The sequence below is a fragment of the Convolutriloba macropyga genome, chromosome 5, assembly GCF_964194025.1.
Source record: "Convolutriloba macropyga chromosome 5, txConMacr16.3, whole genome shotgun sequence".
In the NCBI taxonomy this organism is placed as follows: Eukaryota; Metazoa; Xenacoelomorpha; order Acoela; family Convolutidae; genus Convolutriloba; species Convolutriloba macropyga.
The window spans coordinates 67,430,679-67,451,273 of record NC_134472.1 but is presented as its reverse complement, the minus strand read 5'-3'; the positions used below and the strand labels follow the sequence as shown (position 1 = coordinate 67,451,273).

The 20,595-nt window shown below is 34.5% G+C and overlaps 1 protein-coding gene across 2 annotated transcripts in view; it reads left to right on the top strand.

Annotated features, from left to right (window-relative positions):
* The first annotated feature begins 1,824 nt into the window (after positions 1–1,824).
* Positions 1,825–20,595, top strand: part of LOC142339571 (uncharacterized) — a 40,447-nt gene continuing 21,676 nt past the window's right edge. The window contains exons 1-5 of one of the 2 annotated variants that reach the window (XM_075389712.1): positions 1,825–3,678; positions 8,078–8,359; positions 8,686–8,967; positions 18,066–18,338; positions 19,311–19,540. In XM_075389712.1, the coding sequence (XP_075245827.1) occupies positions 8,152–8,359; positions 8,686–8,967; positions 18,066–18,338; positions 19,311–19,540 (993 nt within the window). In that variant the 5' untranslated portion in view covers positions 1,825–3,678; positions 8,078–8,151. Of the gene's footprint in view, positions 3,679–8,077; positions 8,360–8,649; positions 8,968–18,065; positions 18,339–19,310; positions 19,541–20,595 lie in introns of both variants that reach the window. The other variant, XM_075389711.1, reaches the window with a different exon arrangement.

Here is a 20,595-nt window from a genome sequence, read left to right as displayed (position 1 = left end):
CAGACTGTTTATTTTTTATAAACTGGTATGTCTTTGGTAATTTGTTTAAGATCTTTTTATTCCAGTTTGCAGTTTGCAGACGCGTCTGTGTTTAAAGACTGTTTAGATTTGGCTGCAAAAATAGCAAGTAAAAGTACATCTGTCCAGTGACAGACGAAAAGTGTGACTGAATGCTTGATCACACTTTATTCACACTTCTCGGACAACCGAACACGAACTTCGATTGCGTCATTTTTGTATTGTACATTTTTGGTTTGCTATATTTAGCAAACCGAAAGCTGTTCCGTACATTTCTGGCCTTCAAATGACGGAATCGAATAGCTATTATGTAATAATTAATATATTGTAAATACTTACCATGCCTTATTTGAAAGAGTTTCAGGTTTAGGACCGACAATCAAAAAGCGATGATAATTCGACGGAATGTTTTAAATATTGGACAAATCTATCTATATGTTGTAAAATATGGCTATTTTTATTCATAAGATAGGCTTTTGTGTTAATCAACAGGTAAACTTTTGAGCTCTGTGTGGTAAATACAATTCAAAACATTTTCAAAGGGGGTCTAATTTTAGCTCTGTTAAATTAGTCTGACCATATTTGCAGAGTTTAAATACCACCAAAGTGCAGTCTATTTTTGATTGGCACAACTGTTTTTTATCTATTTTTTGGTCAGTTTGTAAGCTAGCTGCTATCATAGCGTTTTATTTGATGTTTAAGTTTATATGAAAATCCTTGACAAAATAAAAACCGATGTGTATAACCAAGGTAAAAACGACCTAAAAAACCAATAAATTTAATCAAAAGAGTCGAAAAGTGCTTTCGTAAAAGCCATCTCTGCTTAAGCAAGTTTAGCTTGTTTTTGCTTTGCGGATCAGTTTGGTTGATACAAATCAAGTGGTTTAGTAAACGCATTTATCTTCGAAACTAATGTCTTGCCCCCTACCCTTCAATCAACTATCAACTCGGCAACAAGCCCTCAAAATTATACATAAAGCCTTGAAGTGACGTGGCAACTTTAAAACTATTTTTGAAGAGCAATACACCTATTGAGAGATTTTTATTTTTAGATTTTTATTGCAGAAAAATTGGTTTCGTTATTGTAGAGCGACTTATAATAAATATAACAAGACTAACAGTAAGCAGAAATAAAATATTTTTGCTTTTTAATCATCAATAAAATCAAGGGTCGTATCTACAAGGTAAAAGTCTGGGATCTATCCTCTTTTATTTCAACTCACAGACAATTTATAAATTCACACAAAAATTGAACAAGACCATATTCCATTATACTAGAACATCCCCCGATTCGCGATTGAAAACAATAGAAAACAAGAAAAACGAAACACGCCTTCGGAATATCTTGTAGAATAAACTCGACTACACTCAGACGAATTCAAGTACAATTCTCTACTTTAAATCCATTTTTTGTTACTCCCCTCTATGGAATAAATAACAGGCAAAATATTTTAAGGAGTTCATCCAAGCCGACGTTAGATTAGTCCGAAAAATTTTCAAACCCATCAACCTTTCGCAATTTTTCGAACCTATAGCTAATTTTCCCTGCTTTTTTTCACTATTTTTCAAATATTACGTTTTTTCAAATTTTTCCTTTAGCTAAAACAGGAACATTCTTGTGAACAAGAACAGCTTTTAATACCCAGTTTGATGGCCTCAGTAAACTTTTAATACGGTCATTTAAAAAACTTTAATAAATAGAAGCTACCGATGTATTGTTAAGTATATTACTCCGCCGTACTACGGTCGGCCGCACTACTATTTTAATAGCAACACAATTTTTTTTCTGCAAAGTTGAATGTAGGTTTAGAGTTGCAAAATATTGACACACATTTCCATTTTTCCAAGCTACCTTCACATTATATTTCTTATATTATTCAATTGCCTTATTGCTCGTTTTTTACTATAATCATTTATTCCTCATTTATATTACGTCATTCAGTTAGCATATCGCGTTGGCGGTTCAATACTGCCTTTTTATACAATGAATGCGTTTGAAAAATGCGAAAATGAGTCAACCATATGTACGTACGTACTACCACACTCTACATGTATCCTGATGTTAGATATGTTGGTGCTAATTTAACTGCAGCTTAGCTGTAAATAAACGCGCCTTTACTTTATCCAGGGCTCAACTCTTCCTGCTTTTAATCCCACAAGAACCCGCCGCAATCGACCCCTTCCTCGGGCTAAATTTCCTGGGATATATATACGGGATATACCTTTACACAGACAAAGTTTTGTATGATTGGTCAACTGTTGGTATTAACCAATCAGATTAAAGACTTTCAAATTTAGACCAAATTCAGTATTGATAGATGACGATTAATTTATTTCTGCGATATGCATATTAGTTGCTTTCTTCTTACCAATCAGCACCATTTTTGCAGCAATTGCAGCGAGAATTTCTGCAGCTTTTACCAATAAAAATTCTGTTTATTATCCTCCAGTTTGCTAAAAACGATAGCTTATGATAACAATTTGGTAACAAAAAATAAATGCTTACGTCACTAATTTCGTCTACACCAATTTTGTTTACACCAATTTTGTTTACACAATAAGAAAAGTTTATTTTCCAATCACACTTTTCTAAACTGTCTTGGTCAAAATATTTACAGTTAAAACTGTGACGCGTTGTCTAAGTCGCGATTATTTCTCTATTTTTGGCGCTTTTTCAACATACCATCAATTTTTAGATTAAAAAAACAAATTATTTACGACTTATTGTAGTGGTTCTTCAATTACACTTTACAGTTGTAACCAGCAGCTGTTTAATTATTCCAATTTTACCACAAAATTATCAGAAACGAAAAACTGATATATTGTTTAAGCTTAAAAATTTTATCACCATTATATGAAAATCTATGTCGCCATAATTGTAAACAAAAACAGTTTTATTAGTTCAATTTACTTAAACCATCAAACACTTCTTTAAATCTCAATCTGTTTACTTCGGTCGAATATCCGAGTGCAAATAAACTCATAGCAGACATATTATTATTACCACAATAAAGAAAGTAAGGTATAAAAGTGCACATTATCAATTAAATAGTCTGGCGCAGTTTTGATGACGCGCGCATGCGCGAACATGTTCACGCACCATCTAGTTATTATGAATACATTCTGGGTGCGTGGGCGCGTTAGTTATGAGTCATAATTACATCCTTTCCAAAATTGGTTATTTATTTTGTATTTTTGTAATCCAGCAATACAAATAACCGTCGCTTAAACCGTTGTGCTAAAAATATTGTGCTATTTTTAATTATATTTGACTATTTCCTTCACATTTTTTATGCTTTTCACTTGAAAATGATTAGTTATATTTTGATATATTTTCGTTATTTATAATCCCAATTCAAACAGAGAATTTGTAATTGCCGCTTAAATTCGCCAAATTTTTCGTGTACAATTTTTCCTGAAGAAACGCTATCACTTTTTCAAGCTTAAATTAAACTTTTTATCAAATCGCTTACGAGTAAACTTAATAGTTGGTAAATTTATGATCGCACAAAACTAACGCAACAGCAAACAACGCAGCAATAATGTAGAAGTAGTTATTGCCGCCTCACAAAGGTACTCTAGCAGTTTTCAAGATAACGACACAATATCCAATTGGGGGAAAGAACGGAATATACAGCCAAGAACGATAATGAATGAATGGTAAGTTGATATTTCTAACATTGCTCAGTTTCATTAATTTCTCTGCATGAAAAAGGTAAAAAAAACTTTTAACACCAAAGAATTTCTGGGACTTCGTTACATTTTGTTCCAACCAGCATAATTTTTTACAACCTAAGCTAAAAATTAATTTCTTCCATCGAGAAAGAAAAACGAAACTTTCAAAACCCAGTTAATCAAAACTTTTATCCGAACTTTTAATTTAATTTTTAATCAAATTTAATTTCATGTACTTAGAATCGTTGAAGTAAATTATACACTTTTTAATCAGTAAAATTGATCGAGTTTCAGAGAAACAAACTCACTTTTAAACCGTCCGAGCTCTTACTTAACCTTTTCAAACATTGTGTAGGTTAACTGTGTGTAGGCACATTGCTAGCATCTGATTAACGTCCAAAATGCAATATTCACTATAAACCTAAGTGTTTCAGAAGCTTTTGCATTTGAGAAAATTGCATTGAAAAATTTCCTAGACTTTTTTCAAGTTTTTTGCTTCCTTTTTTCAATGCATAAATTTTTGAGTATTCTCTTAACCGTTAAAGGAAGCAAATTGATATAATACAAAAAGTACTTAAAAGTATTCAAAAATTACAATTTTCTACTAAATATTTACAAAATGTACGTCTTTTTTCTATTTCTTTGAGCAATTTCTATTACTATTTAGAAATCGAAATTATGATTTAACGCTTTTGTTAGTATATGTTCTCTGGGAGTAAAGAAGAATAAGAGTACTTCGCCAGAAAAAAAGAATGGATGAAGCAAAGAATTTCTAATCTATTCCTTCTAGTTTTGATTCGTTATTACACAATTTGCCATGGGCAAGGCAATACAAAAATTGTCAAACCCACACATTATAAGCTGCCAGAGAGCTTTGAAAGAAATTTGAAATAAAGATATTCCAAAATGAAACCTGGAATTTTCCAATTTCGTTTCATGTCCTTTAGAATTTTTATTTAGCTAGCGTGCTAGTTCAGGTAATGTAAAAATATGTTGCGGTGAATTTTCGTACGATCAGCGTTGAATTTTTCACCACATTTGTTGGGAGCTCTGAAAACTTTTTCACTGCATTCTGACGGTAGCGCTGAAAAAAACTTTCCACCGCTTCGTGGCAGCGCTTAAAATTTTTTTCACCGCATTCTGCTGGTAGCGTTGAAATATTTTCTTTCACCGCTTAAGCGGTGACAAAAAAATCACCGCTACGAGCAGAATGCGGTGAAAAAAATTAAGTTCTACCACGAAGCGGTGAAAAAATTCACCGCTAAAATCGCAAATCTTACAAAAAATCACCGCTAAATTCAGCGCTAATCTTAAAAAAATCACCGCTATGAACGCATTCTGCGCTAAAAGATGCGGGTTTTTTTCACCGCTATTAACTGCTAATCTTCCATTATTTTTTGATCAAACCTCGACCCGGGTCACTTGAAATTTAAGCTTTGAAATCGGTGCATATAATTGGCTGTTTGAATTATTGAAAGCAATTAAACAAATGACAATTTATAAAACAGATAAAGCGCAAGGCCAGATCCTTAGCAAAAATTTCTTTTCCAGAGCAGAAGTTAGGCGTATTATCAAATCATTTTCTGTATTTTCTGTGCTTGGACCGAACTATAAGTTTTCATCAGAGAAAAAAAGGACCAATTTCATAAATAGTATGCTAGCAATTTAAACTTTTTCAAAAAAATTGATAGACGAGCATAAGATTTTCTTTCAAAAATTTGAGGCGTAAATTTTCATCTAAAATTAATCGCTAAATAGTTTCGAATAAATGGAAATATTGTTTTAGCGACTCGAAGAAGAGTTATGGTGATCTATTTTTTCAAATCAGTCCAGCCGCCAAAAAGGATGTCAAAGTCAATTTTGCACGGCAAAAATTGTGATTTTTTGTCGCTAAACAAAATGAGAGCGGAGAGAAGACTGTGGTTTTTGTTCACACCAGCTTTCGAAAGGGAACGAAAACACTAAGTGCGGAAAATTTGCGCTAAGCGACCGAAATTGTTTGATCTCGTGATACTCTGTCAAAGCAGTCTTTTGGTTTTAATTCCAATTTTCGATCTCAGTAGTTCTATTATGTATTGACAAATAATCGTAGGTTTGTGAACAATTTTTACCATTTAAAACATGCTAGACTAGCATTTTTTTATTTTCGATATTCTGTCATCTTAGACGTGTTTTTAGCGATTATTGCACTCACTTAGAATTTTGTAGTCTACAGTTTTTTTTGGATCCAATCAGAATTAACGATAATATTAATGACGTGCCTGCTATCGTTTTTTGGCTATATTTGGCAAAGAATATTGATTAAATGATATCAATTTCTGCTTAACAGCCATTCATAAAGTTAAATTTGATGAACCAGTCGTTAAGGAACCTAATGAAACATTTTTGAGAAAATTACTGTTTTTGGCTTTTTTGTCTTTGTTTTAATTTTTGTTTGAAGTGTTAGGTCAGAGACATTCAGACAAGCAGCCCTCAATTAAACAAATATAGTACCAGGAAATCACTGCAGAGCAAGTGGCAACTCCTTCGTTGAACCAACTCAACTGCATATCGTCTGTTGAGTTTAAAGAAATTACAGTCGAAATCTGTGAATTTTTCAATTTTTGAAGATATGTCGAAAGATTTCGACGTGATCTTTTTTATTTAGAAAATTTCTACCGTGTGTTGTTTCAAATTGAGTAGTCTACAGAAGTAAATTTCTTAATGAATATACCAAGTAGAAATTTTTACTGGGAGTCTGAGACCAGTTTCTGTTTCGAGTCGATTGATTCCGGAATGTTTAGACTTTTTTTAAGGAAAGCATTAATCATTGGTTGCTACCAGGCAATTAAAATGATGTATTTTGACAGGTCAACCTAATTATGCAGCAGGAACGCGACTACATTTATAGACATAATTGAGGACATGCATGCGATAGGAACAGGAATTTTTATACATTAGGTGGCATTGGAACGAATTGGAACATTAAGCAATCATCGTGCATAACCGATCCTGATTGTTATTTTTCGAGATAAAAGCTTACTCAATAATTGTTTGGAAACTTGAATAGAGTATTTCTATAATTATACCTCGACAACTTGTTTTTCACCTGTTTTTTGCTGTTCTGTCAACAGTAACTGCTAACTAAAACTTCGTATTGATGAAACATTTTAAATGTCTTACGAGCATTCTGAGTAGGGTAGGGAGTGTCTGCAATTGTCCGGTCAGGCACAAAGTCTTCAATGTGGTCTGGTCTACAGTTAAAGTTCTATCTCCCCGTTCCGGGACCACCTCAATAATCAAAACTCAAGTCAAATGGACCCAACCCAGGTTGAGGTGCCATCCGCAAGTGACCTCTGATCAGACCGTGCCAGACGAAAGTTTTATTGCTAAAGAAAAGATAACCCAACTGCTGAGTAAAAAATTATTTAGTACACTATAGTGCATATTTCCAACTCAATGAAAAAATTTAGACAGATTTCCATATAAAACATCGTATACTACAGTTAAACAGACTCTAGATCTGTCTGTGATCAGAATGCTGCTTTTTGTTGCCTCTTGACAGAGCCGACATCTCTCTGTAAAAAAAAACAAAAAATCAAAACAAAATTCCGCTCGAAATGGCCTATGATCAGACTAATGTGCGCTTGAATCCACCTCTGATCAGACCATTCCCATCCTGAAGTGACTTCTGATCATACCATCCTCAGACCAAAGTGACCTCTGATCATACCATCCCCAGACCGAAGTGACCTCTGATCATACCATCCCCAGACCGAAGTGACCTCTGATCATACCATCCCCAGACCGAAGTGACCTCTGATCATACCATCCCCAGACCGAAGTGACCTCTGATCATACCATCCCCAGACCGAAGTGACCTCTGATCATACTATTGTGCGCTGGAACAAAATCCCAGACCCTGTAATTTTGGTCTGGGAACACACCGTGTGCGTTGGACTTGGTCTGATCAGAGGTCACTTCCGGATGGCACCTCAACCTGGGAAACCCGTCTTGGTCCTAATTTAGGGAAACTGAAGGAATTGGATGTAAGCGGGTTCTCCACTCCAATATAGAACACAATTCATCTGTTTGCAATCCGTATCGTGCCCACATGCCAATTGTCACTTTAGTCTGAGATTTCTGTACTACAGAGTTTACTTCTCCATTTTTCTTTTTCATTTCAAATTTTGACATCGGGTTGACAAAGATAGAAAATTCATAGAAACAATATTTATGATATGTATGATGTCAATGACGACTTAGTAGCCATGTCCCTCCTCTCACAAATTTAGTTAAGTTTGAAAAAGTTTGAAAAGTCTTACAAATTTATAAGTTTAAAAAATTTTGGAAGCAGCACTTCTTAATTTTAGGGAAACAAAATTATTTGGTGCATATTTTACAGGCAGTGGCTCTAAACTGAGCAACTAACACTTTCCAACCATGCCCTGCTTGAGTGTCAATAAGGACTGTTGAGCAATGGATCCAATGGATGACGACATATTCTACCCTGACGACGGGGGAGGGGGAGGTGCACAGCCCGGATATTATGGACAACCACCATCAACCCGCCCTACACTCACTTCCCATCAAATCCAGCCTGAACCCAATCCTCCAGGGTGCCCTATAAGCGAGGCCACTAGATTTGTGCAGCTTCAACCTCCTCAATGTCCGATGCCGTCTCAAGGTATACATTTTAATATTCGCAATGAGGGGGGCACTTTTGAGAGGAGGCGAAATGAGCTAATTGTTCATCAAACAAACTAATTACTCATATACTTGATGGCATTGGACTTCGGGTCTTTCCCATCATAGCCCCCCCCAAGCTTAGTGGTCAGATAACCTATAACCCCCCATGATGGTAATTATACCATAATGGAGGGCTATAATTTCATGGGCTTTTCAAGCTTCTCAAGTGTTCGATCCTAAAATCATTTGCCTTCTTCTATTCACTGATAAAAATGCATCTATTTTCAGACCAGGTATTTGGACAACAAGCCTACTACCATTTAGAACCGGACCCACAAGAAGATCCAGAGTCAACAATCCGGCCGGCTCAGTTGGAAACGATGCTTCAAGGTGGAACCGGAGACTTCGAATCCACCTGGACCCAATCTGAACTAACTGAGCAGATGAGAATGGGCAGTTCTAGTGTGGGACGAGACATCTATGATCAGCAAGACGACAACACTGATCTCTTTGATGATCTGGAATTGATCTCGGATGCTGCAGGCTGCCAGACACTGACTGTCATGGAACAGGATATGATCATGCAACATTCCGTGCCTCAACAACGTAAGTTAAATATTCAGATCTCCATCTCAACGAAAACTTCCACAGTCACATATTACCGAAATATCTATCAAAACCTGCATCTGAGGGGGGGGGGTGTTGAAAAATGTGAGGAGACACGCTCTAAGACAACAGCTCTGTGACTTCATGCCGGCAGGCTTTACCAGGTCATCCCGTTTCTGAAAAAGAAATGTTACAAAAATTTGGCGGTGAGACGAAAAAAACTATCAAACGAAAAATTGGTAATATGAAAAATTGCATTAAAAACGTCAGCAGGACTACTTTGTTTGAGAGCAGTTAAAAAGCAAAGCAATGAAGCTTAGAGTAGATTAGTAGCTTGAAGCAGCCGAATATAAAATTATCTGAGCTAAATCCTTTGAAATAAAAAGTAAAATTTAAACAAAATGATAAATCTTATTGTTCCGACACACATTAGCGGGGCAAGAACTCAAAATTCCCCGGGTTGACCACCATAAATAAATCTTGGCAACAATATCCAAGCCATATATGGTGACCAAGAAAACTTGGCAACCATATACCTGACCGAACGAAATTTCAAACTTAGGCTGAAAAAGCGTGAAATAACTGCCTATGACAAATTTTGGTGGTGAAAAGTATCTGTCAAAACTTTGAAAAAAGTTCAAGTTCATGGTTTCTTGGCAACCATATATATGACAATAGACGTTCATGGTGCTATGGATGACCATATATGGTGAAATTTAAATCGTTCGAAAGCCAATTTTGAACAAATCCTGGTTAACGTTTCCTCTTTTAAAAAATGTTTGAAGACGTATTGCAAAAAGATTGCTGTTTATGAATCGCGAAAAAAAATGTATTAAAAACTTGGCAACCATGGTAAGATCGTGCAACAAAAATTTTGTATGGCGTGTATGGAACCATATATGGCTCTTGGATACGTTTGCCCTTCAGTCAATTTTGGCCAATCGACATAATTCACATGAGAATACATAATCTCATAATGATTGACATAATCTCCGTCAACTCCAAAGGCTTCTAACTTCGAAGGCTTGTTTCACTTGTGAATCTTATGAGTGTTCTTGAATTACAATTCTACCTGTTTTTTGCTACTTTAACTCGTCGATAAATATGCAAAATGCATCATTTATTTTTTGATATATTGACTTTTTGTCAAATTATCCATATCCATAATATTCGGAACAATCACGTGTTTCTAATGGACGAACTGTAATAGCAAGGTTAGTTTTGTTCTAACCGTTGTCTTTACAATTCCAAAAGAAAATCGGATTGTAAGTATTTTCTTTAAAAAAAAATCTTTTTTGGCTTCCTTACATTAATTACAGAAACGACGATTCAAATCAAGGCGTAAGAATAACCAATTGGCTTCCTAAGATGCAAGAAAACATACCTAGTTTTTGAGTAGAAAACCTAAGGTCGTTCTGACTTTTAGGAATACATATTTTCAAAATAAACAATGGATTATTGAGCTTACTGAACTTTTCTCAACTATTTGTCAACTTGTAGCTTAACATCATCAATTAAAAAATTATATTAATAGCGGTTTTAGGCTTTACGTAATGAATGCTACGAGTTTTCACAAAACGTTATTTGGACATCTTCCCGTCTTTGAGGTTCTTATAGTCCTGTCACATTATTGACAGATCAGATATCACATTATTGGCATTTAAAAAGAAACAATTGAACATATTAGTTTTGCAGTGAAAAAACTATGGTTTCATCTGTTTTGATACCGTCTTCTAGCAGAATTTAGAAGAATTTTGTTTTTCTCTTCGTACGACGAAAATGTCGATAATTGTAGGTCTTGGCAGCATTCTATGGATGAACAAAGGAACCTATATACTGATTTCAGTTGATAGCTAAAGTTTTTTCGAACTTTTTATGACCCTTTTCTGTCTACATGTTACCTAGTCTCATTAAAAAGAGGTCGCATATCAAACTGTTCGTTTTGATGAGAGACACAGTTCAACATATCGAATGCTTTCTGTACATTCCTTATTGTTTTAACGGCTTCGATACCGGTTTTTCGCAAAACAATAAATTAATTTTTGACTTGGTCAAGTTATCGTTCTTTTTGTACACGTATACCATATTCTGAATATTGACAGAGTTGACAGATTTGATGATTTCAGTTGACAGCTAATTACTTTATGTCCTAAGAAATAATTGTTTTTTTTTTGAAAAATACATATTTTTTCTAACTTTTCCCTTTCTGCTCTTTTTTAATAATTTTGACCAAGTTTTATTATGCAGGGGTCACAACTCTCAATCTTGGTGTTCAAAGAACATGCAATTGATATTATCGTATTTCTGTATGAAACAGATTATGGTTTTAACGGCTTCGTCACCGTTTTATTGCAACTATTAATGGAATTTTTCGTTCTCGTCTGAGTTTGTCGTGCTTTTGTAGACGTACATATTCTGGATTATGAAAGGACTCGAAATGGTCATATTGATTAATGAATGAACATAAACCTATTTAGAGATTTGATTTGAAATCTAATGGCATTCACTATTTGAAAATAATTGTTTTAAATAGAACAAATAATTTAATTTAACAGCCTCAGGTTTTACTTCACGATATGTTGACTTTGTTATTATTTAATTTTTTTCGAAAAAGATAGACATTGAGTTTTGGATGAAAGAGTTTGTTCTTGTTATTTGTTTTTTGTCTTGTCTCGTTGTCGTAATAAAGGCTAGTCTCATCTGCACACTGATGTGGCGTTTTCTTACTTTACTAATTGATTTGAGTTGGAAGAAATTTTTTTATTCATAAACTAATTATTTTTGAGAGAATGTTGGATTTCTTAGCTTTCTATCTCTTCCTCATTTGATAGACATTACCTCCAAAATTGTGGATAAGCGTGGTTGGAACAATATGTGCGAACGCACATTACCGAACCTCCTTGCTACTTTTCGCATAGATTGTTGAAAACTTCGAAGAATAAATAAATGCAACATTATTTCACTTTAATTAACTTAGACCCCGTTTTCTTCAATAACTGCATAAATTTTCCCTTTTGAGTAGGTTTGAATTGTTTTTTTCATGTCACCATTGTACAATTTATGTGAAAAACTATCTTAAAACAACTGAAAGCGATGGTATTGTACAAATTGTATCATGTGATTTGAGTAATGGTCCAAAATCCTTTTGGACCATTACTCAAATCTTGTTTTATTGCATCAGGTGTATTTACAAATTTTAAAGCGAAGTTTTTGTGCAGACCTCACAAATGAATAAAAAATAATTCAATTACCAATTTTCTAGAAGCATTTCAAAAGTCACGATTATAATTTTGAAGTAACCTAAAATAGAACTTCAACAATACAAAATCACAATCAAGCAGTTTTTCCTCAAAACTTAGCATCTGTGAGTTTTCGTGCTGACAATAACAACCGAGGTTAGTGGATGGGAGGAGTCAACAAATTGTTGGAACGCACAGTATAAAGCCTCCTTGATTTTATTTCACAAACAATTTTACTCTCAATATTTCTGTTTAACTTACAGCCCAACTTACAGCATTTTTGGAGCATTTTAAAAAATTGGTAAATATTTTTGAGATTCTGAGTTTACACCGGATCTCCCAATAGCATTAAAAAATTGCAACATTTAAGAACCTCTATAACCAAATAGAAAAACGATCATCGTAGGAAAGGAAGTAAATGTCGTTCTCACAAGTTACTGCAAGTCTTAGAAGACAAGTTCTGAAAAAGAAAATTTAACGACAAATATTATACACATGGTCAAACAAAAAGGGATCTGTTCGAAACACAACAAATTCAGCGGAAAATCAGCTGCAAGATTTATGTCACTTCGGATAAAAAAGTTATGCTCGTCACAAGTATGATTGAAATAGTGCATGAAAGCTGAACATTGAAAAAAATCATAACGCCAAAAAATCCAAACCGAATAAAATTCAGAAAACTCAAACCCCTAAATAGCCAATTACAATACACACTTTTGCTATTTCTGACAACTATAGCAATTATGAAGATGTTCCAAACCAACTGTCCAAGAAAACGTTCAGCTGGCTTAATCAAACGACACATTAGTTTCAACACTTTAGTTTTGACACATTAGCTGGATCTGAACGACACATTTATTTCAGCGTGAAACATATGGCTTGAAAATTGACCGAATCAAAACACTGTTTCAAAATAGTTCTCACTTATATAACTTTCCCTAAATAAAAAAATATGCAGAACTTCCCAGGCCAGAATACAAAAAAATATAAGCAAATTTATGCAAAACAATTAAAAACAGAATTTGCCCCGTAGATTGCAAGAAGCCGCAAAAAGCTGCTGCATGCAAAATACGCAGGTTTTAAAGGCTAGAATCAAAAAGTCCAAAAACCTGCAAATTTGAAAACTAGCATATCAAACGATTTTCAGAACTGTTTTTTTCTTCAAGTAATTTAAAAATTGACTAAAAAACATCAAACCAATCAGGACTTTAGTTTTTTGATCAAAGCAGTGAGATTTTTGATATGGAGCTCACTGCCGATCAAATTATTAAACCAAATTAAAGGTATCATTTTTCAGATATCCAAAAATATAATAGTCCGCAGTAAATGGGTGGAACAAAACTCAAAGTAAACGCCAATAAAATAACTATTTAAACCTGCTATTGCCTTTTATCAATCACAGTTGAATGTTAAACACTTTGTTCAAACGCTAAATTTGGAGGTTTCGATAAAAACCAATTCGAATTTACTTCAATCTTGTTGGCTAAATATTTCAAGTAACAGTATTTTGAAAGCCTTTCGAACGTCAGCATTTTAACGTTGAAGTAAACCAGAAAAAGAACTTCCCAGAAAAAGAACGATAAGGGAGACATAGAAATTTACAATCAAGCAGTTTTTCCTTACAAATCTGTTTACGGGATGACAATATAGTGTATGTGAGGGGTCCAAACAATATGTTGAAACGCACAATATAAAGCCACCTTGATTATAAAATGCTCAAATTTACTCAAAAATTTTCTAATTCACATCATCAGCAGCTTCATGTCTGCCAGCCAGTTTCTACGAGACCAACTTACGTCAACTTTCAAGCTTTTTAACAATTTTAAAAAGGAAAAAATGTTGGTTTGATAAGTTGCTGCAAGTCTTAGAAAACCCTTTTTTTCTTAAGCAGAAAATTTAACAACATAAATATTATATACATGGTGATAAAAAAGGCAACTGTTCGAAACAAAACATTCAGCTGAAGTCAGAAAAAAAGGACCCTTTATATGACATCGAATAAAAAAGTGTTGATCGTCACAAATATAACTGAAATGGGCCATGAAAGCGGAAAACCATAAACGCAAGAAAATCCAAACAAGATAAACGTGAGGTAATTGAACTCCCTAAAAACCATTACAAAAAAACAAGTTCCCTATTCATGACAGCTGTCACAACTATGTAGATTGCTAAATCGGTATTTGAACGATACCACATTAGTTTCAGCGTGAATTGTACACAATTCAACATATGGATTGAAAATTGACCGAATCAAAACACTGTTTCAAAAAAAGTTACCCATATATAATTTTTCGCTTTAAAAATGCATAACTTTTGAGGCTAGAATACAAAAACTTTAAGGCACATTTCTGCAAAACAATGAAATAGAGAATATGGCCGGTATATTGCAAGGAAAAGACGCAATATACTGCAGATATGTCACCTTTTTAAATCAACGAAAAAAACAGATCAGACCACTATAATTAACTGCTGTGGGTACTAATAGAACCAAAGTTCTATCAATAACAGACTAAACTATCGTAAACATAAGAAGACAAGATTTAAAATTAGACTAAAAAACTCAAAAACCTGCAAATAGGAAAACTAGCATTTAACACGATTGAAGATTTTCTAAGTTAATTTTTAACAAAAATTAAAAAAAATTAAAAGCAATTTTAAACTGACTAAAGTCGTAAGAATTGCTCTCGAACGACAGGCAAGGCAATTTAATTCAGGGACTGTAGCCTAAATTCTCGTTATGGGTGCAAAAATAGTTGACCACGCTGTGATTCGAGCCATGGATCTCCCGATCCCTCACCAGAAGCACGGTTCACTCGGCTATCAGGCCCCTCTTTTGCTATGCTGCAATCGATTTTAATATTATCAATAAGCTTTAATTCAGAGTGAGAACAATAGAGATCACTCAAAAATGAAGAACGAAAGCAGGAAAAGGTAATTGAGAAGTCAAAGAATGTTCTAGAAAAGCGCAAAAATGGTCAAGCAAAAAAAATTGCTTTAAAAAGACCAACACGTTTACAATAGTTGCTCTGAGCTTCGTTCGAGAGCAGTTAAAAACAAAACCGATATAGATAATCCCAAAAAAAGTTTTTGATCCAGGCAGTGAGATTTTGTTATGGAGGTGACTGCTGGTCACATTAAAAAATCAAATTATGAATATGATTTTTTAGATTCCCAAAAAATACTCCGCAGTAATCGTATGGAAAAAATTTAAAGTAAAAGCCGCTGATTCAACTATTTTAACCTATAGTTGACTTTTAAGAAATACAGTTTACAGTCGTCAAACCAATTGCTAAGAAGATAGTTTTCCAAATTTTGAAAACCAATTCCTATTGACTCCAATATTGTTGGCAAGGTACACATTAACTTTTCTATTGAGGGAAAAATGATAAAATTAAAAAAACTAAAAAAAATTGGCTGATAATTTTTACGTAGGAAAAAAATTGAAATTAACTGAAAAGAACAATTTTGTCTAAAACTTTTAACCAAAGAAAAATAATTCGACATCCATGATTACTACCAAAATGCAAAACTTTTTTATACCAAAATCCAAACTCATTTGTGATATTAGCAATGTTAGATTGGAATGAACTAACTAGATAAAATCAAACAAGGCAAAAATTTCCACAAACAACAAATTTTATCTGCCGTTTTTAACTTGAACCCTTGTTTACGGAATGATAATTGTTCAACATGGCCTCACTTTAACTTTGCGAAAATGAATTGGACTTATTGTTGTTGAGTTGACGTAAAAAAGCGTATAAATTTACGCGTTTGTTTTCTGAATTTTGCAAAAAAAACTGAATTTAATTTATCTGTTGAATATAAAAATAAATTATTTGTAAAATTTTACACTGCAGAATGAATATCATTGGTTTACTCGTTGGTATGACTCGGAACACAGTGTTGCGTATTGGTTAAAAAAGTGCTCAATTAAGTCTGATGATGGAAGCATAGCAAATCTTTCCAGACCCATAAGTGGTTGTCGAAAATCAAAAGACCTGACAGAATAAGTGTGTTTTCAGCAGCTTCCAGAACTTTTCAAAAGTTTTTGCGTTTCAAGAATTTCAATATTTCACATCATCAGCAGCTTCATGTCTGCCAGGCAGTTTCTACGAGACCAACTTACTTCAATTGTCGAGCTTTTTAACAATTTTAAAAAATGTAGGTCTGATAAATTGCTGTAAGTCTTAGAAAACTCGGAAGATAAATTGTCCGGAAGGTAAATGTTGGGAGTCAATAGACGTAATACTAGAATTGCGATTTCAAAAAACAACCATATCATTTTTGCTACCGTTATTTACTCATTCCATCTCTGAGCGACTCCAAAACTGAAACTTTTTCTCATCGCATGTGACGAGCATTTTGAGATTCGCAAGTTTCTGACGCGAAGGTCGTGCAGATATTTGTTTCCGTTGAAATAATTTATTTATATAGATAGGAGCCATCGATCTATCAACTTGTCCGTAATCAACGATAAGTAATCAACCATCCGCTTCAAAAAGCAGTTTTTGACTATTTTGGACAGTGTTCTAATATTAGTAACAGGTCTGTAAATTTCTATTTATTTCTCGTCGTTTTTCATGAAGAGGGGTAATTCTTCCTTGCTTCAGAGAAGTTGAAAAGAGACCCGTTAACAAAACACAATTTATGAGGTCAGTAGGAGACTCGAGGTAAGAATAGATGATAAGCTTCAAGACGTGTGTCGGAAAGATATCAAGCGGTGCAGTGAAATTCGATATTTTCCTTAACATTAGCCGTTAATCCGAACTACTGACTAGCACAAAAGAAAAACTGGATTTGCAACTTACCTATATTTCTAGCGTTGTGTTGTCAATTTTCTGTTAGAGAGTACTCACGGTTTCTCAGCAGAAATGACAAAATATGTGCTAAGGTACTTGGAAGTTCATTTTTTCGCAATTTATGAATTTTTCTGTTGAGTAATTCGTCAGAACTAAGAAACCTCAGCTTGCTTGACATTTCCGACAACTGTTGAGATTAAAAATTCTCCTGTTTCATTTTCAGAAGTTCCCTATCATCGTATTAATGTGATTGTAATCTGAACTCGCTCTCTCAGTTGATCGCATTTTTGTGCAGGCTCTTTAAAGTTTATGCTTCAGGCGTTTCGTTTTAATGCATTTATTATCAAAAAATCTTGGTCAATTTCACTGCACAAGAAACCTTTTGAAGAGCATTAGCTCTGACAGGAATGGCACTTGAGTACGAGCAATCAAACTATATTTACAAAATTGAACCCATTTCGAGCGAAACGAATTCAATCGAGTTGTTTCGAATCATTTCAGGCGAAATGATTTTGCCAATTACATGCATAACAATTTGAGCAAACTCTTCGCCCTGCAATTTAAAAACTCATCAATCTATTACCCTCTCAAAAGCAAGTTAATCCAGCGCAAGTATAGCTTTTTACTCCAAACTAAATTCATTAAAACCCGTTTTTCCATTTGCTATAAGTAAGAGTGAACCTGTTTAGTGCACAAAAACGGTTTTCTCGGCATGACAATCAAACCCATAGTTGCTCGTTTTTACTCCACTTTGCATTCGTAGAGCAAAAAATATGACGAAAAATAAACTAAATTAATAAAAATAGCCGTGTAGCTGCGAAACAGACTTGAAAATTGCTAAGTGCGTACAATTTATAGTGCACTTGATTTCTAATAAGACCTTTTTTCTGATAATCCAAATTTAGACGCGAAACATATTGTCCAACCAAAATTTACAGAACAAAAATATTTGATGCATATAGTCGTCTTCAGCACATTGTCTGGAACAATTAAGCTGCCCCCGTCCTCTCTAGCAGGCGTAAATTTTTGTTATCATCAGGATATTGAACGGAAATTTTAGATGTGCTTCCCGAGTTGTCTAACCAATTCCTGGAAATCCACCTTAACTCACAGCCTCAATCCACCACATCCTCCACCAGCTCAGTATTCCACTCTGGTGATGTATCGGCAGCACCCTCCGGCCCCTGTGACTCATCGCAGAACTCACCTTCTGGTGTCTTTCTATCCCATTCTACTGAGAACACATCAGTGCCTATTGCATCATCAAGTGCTGTGACGTCACAAAGTGGAAGTCAATTGCAGCGGAACTTCTCAGATAGACAACCTTTCTCAGGTTAGATAAGTTAATCTAGTGGCGGTCTGCGATCCAGAAACATAAACCAACTAAAATCGCACAAAATGCTCTCGAACGACTAGCACCGAACTTTGGGGATATAAACCACAACCATACACGGGCTTTACACGGTAATTGCTCACAATCGCTTTTATTTTAGCAACAGACTCAAATTCTGAAGGCGCATAATTCAAATCACTCAAAGAATCAAAAAGTCAAGCGTGAAAAATCCACTCAAGAAGTGAAATTGAAAAAAATGTTCTACAAAACGGTCGAGAAAAAATTTTGCATATAAAAGAAAAACACGTTTACAATAATTGTCTCAAACTTCGTGCGAGAGCAATCAATAAGGATCCCTTCACTGAATTCTAGATTAAATCAATCATTTGGCGCTTCAAAATTCATCTTTCTGTGGTGTTTTTCTGGGCTGCAGGTATCTTCGACGTAAAATTAGTGACGAAGATTCGAGAATGCGGTAGTCAACTTCATTTTATATTATTTGTAAGCTCATGCAGCTTGAGCTCTTTGTGCTCTTTTCTTTGAAGAAAGCGAAGATCTGGTTCCTCGATCAAAACAACAGTATATTATCACCACTTGAAGAAACGTTCCATACTGCACTCTAAAAAGGCATCCGGTTTTTTTTAGAATCGGCATACGAGCTTTAGCTCCTTTATCAGCTATTTTTGACGCAGTTATGAATGGGTATTTGTCTATTGTTCAGTTCAGCATGTTCTCCATCAGATTTCCATCTTGGATTAAAAATTGACCCAATTATGAATATGCTTCTTAGCCTATGAACCATACAGAATTATTAAACGCCTATTGTGAAAAACAGTTTTAAAATGGCTTAAAATGATCCTTTTTTAAATTTAAAAAGACGAATCCTACAACTATTTGAGAAAAACATGACAAAAAATAAGGGAAAATTTGCATTTTGAGATTCGAACAGCCAAGGTAATACTCATTTTCAAGGTCATTTGGATGTGAAACAAATTCTAAAACACAAGCTACAAGGCAAACAGAGAGACAGAATCCAATCTGACCCTGCACGACCTCTGCTGCCACCAATGTCACCCTGCGACCTCTACAACCAGCAACAGCATACATTTCAACCACACCACCAGAGGCCGGGCTCAGTCGTCAAGTTCAGATCACCCTGTGTGAGTGTTGGCACAGCCGAGTCACTCAGAGACGACGAAGAGGTCAGTTTTTATCTCCCCACCACCAACAGATTTGCCTGCAAGTATTTTTTTACAATTAAACAATGACCACGCGCACGTGCATCGCAGACACATTAACCAGCTATAATGTGACACAATTGAAAGTTTATTGTAATAAACGACACTTGGGTATTCCTGAATTTATCAGTATTTAAATGACGTTTATTCAACTAGTCTGGTCGTTAGAAGACCAACTCTAAAATCAAAATGTGGAAATATTTTAACAAACTTTATATTTCAATATTTTAATACTATTTTATATACAGAATGCGAAACTTCATTTTCAAAATATAAAAAAACTGACATTATGAATATTATTTTGTGCTTTTTGAACACAACCAAGTGTTTGACAGAAATCTGCTACACTGCATCCGCCCGCTAGATTTGACAATTAGCAGTTTTTTTCCAAAATAAATTTTAAAGCTAAGTTAAATTTTTGAGGCATTACTTCCCAATGTCAAGCTCTTCAATGATGAAAAGCAGTTTAGTCCACGCTTTTTTCGTCGCAATCGGATTTTTAGAGATGACAAAATACGCGCGCCAAAAGTAAAGGTTAAGTTTTTCAACCATTCTTTGATATTCTTAAAAAAAATTTGATTGTTTCGCAATATTCTTTCACAATATTCTTTAAAAACAATTGATTGTAACACATATTATTGACATATAATTTAATCCCATATAACTACATAAAAACTTGATCAGAATGGGTAAATTAAAAGCGAAATTGGAAGCTCTTTGTATTTTTCATTGAAAAAATACGCCGAATTTTTAACAGCGTCAATTGATACTGAAATTTTACTAGAGTAGTTATTGAGCTTGCCTTTTAACAACAAGGAGTTAGATAAAAAGTAATATTGATTGATCGTTGAGCTGCTTTTAGCTGGAATAAGTAAATAACTTTTTTTCAATAACATAACCAACTAACATCGAGCGAATTGCGCTCAAACGACCGGCGAGCAGTTGGCTTCGATAGTAGCCAGCTGGGGCTTAGGGATGCTAGCATTGGTGGGATGCGGGAAGATTAGAGTGGGGTATCT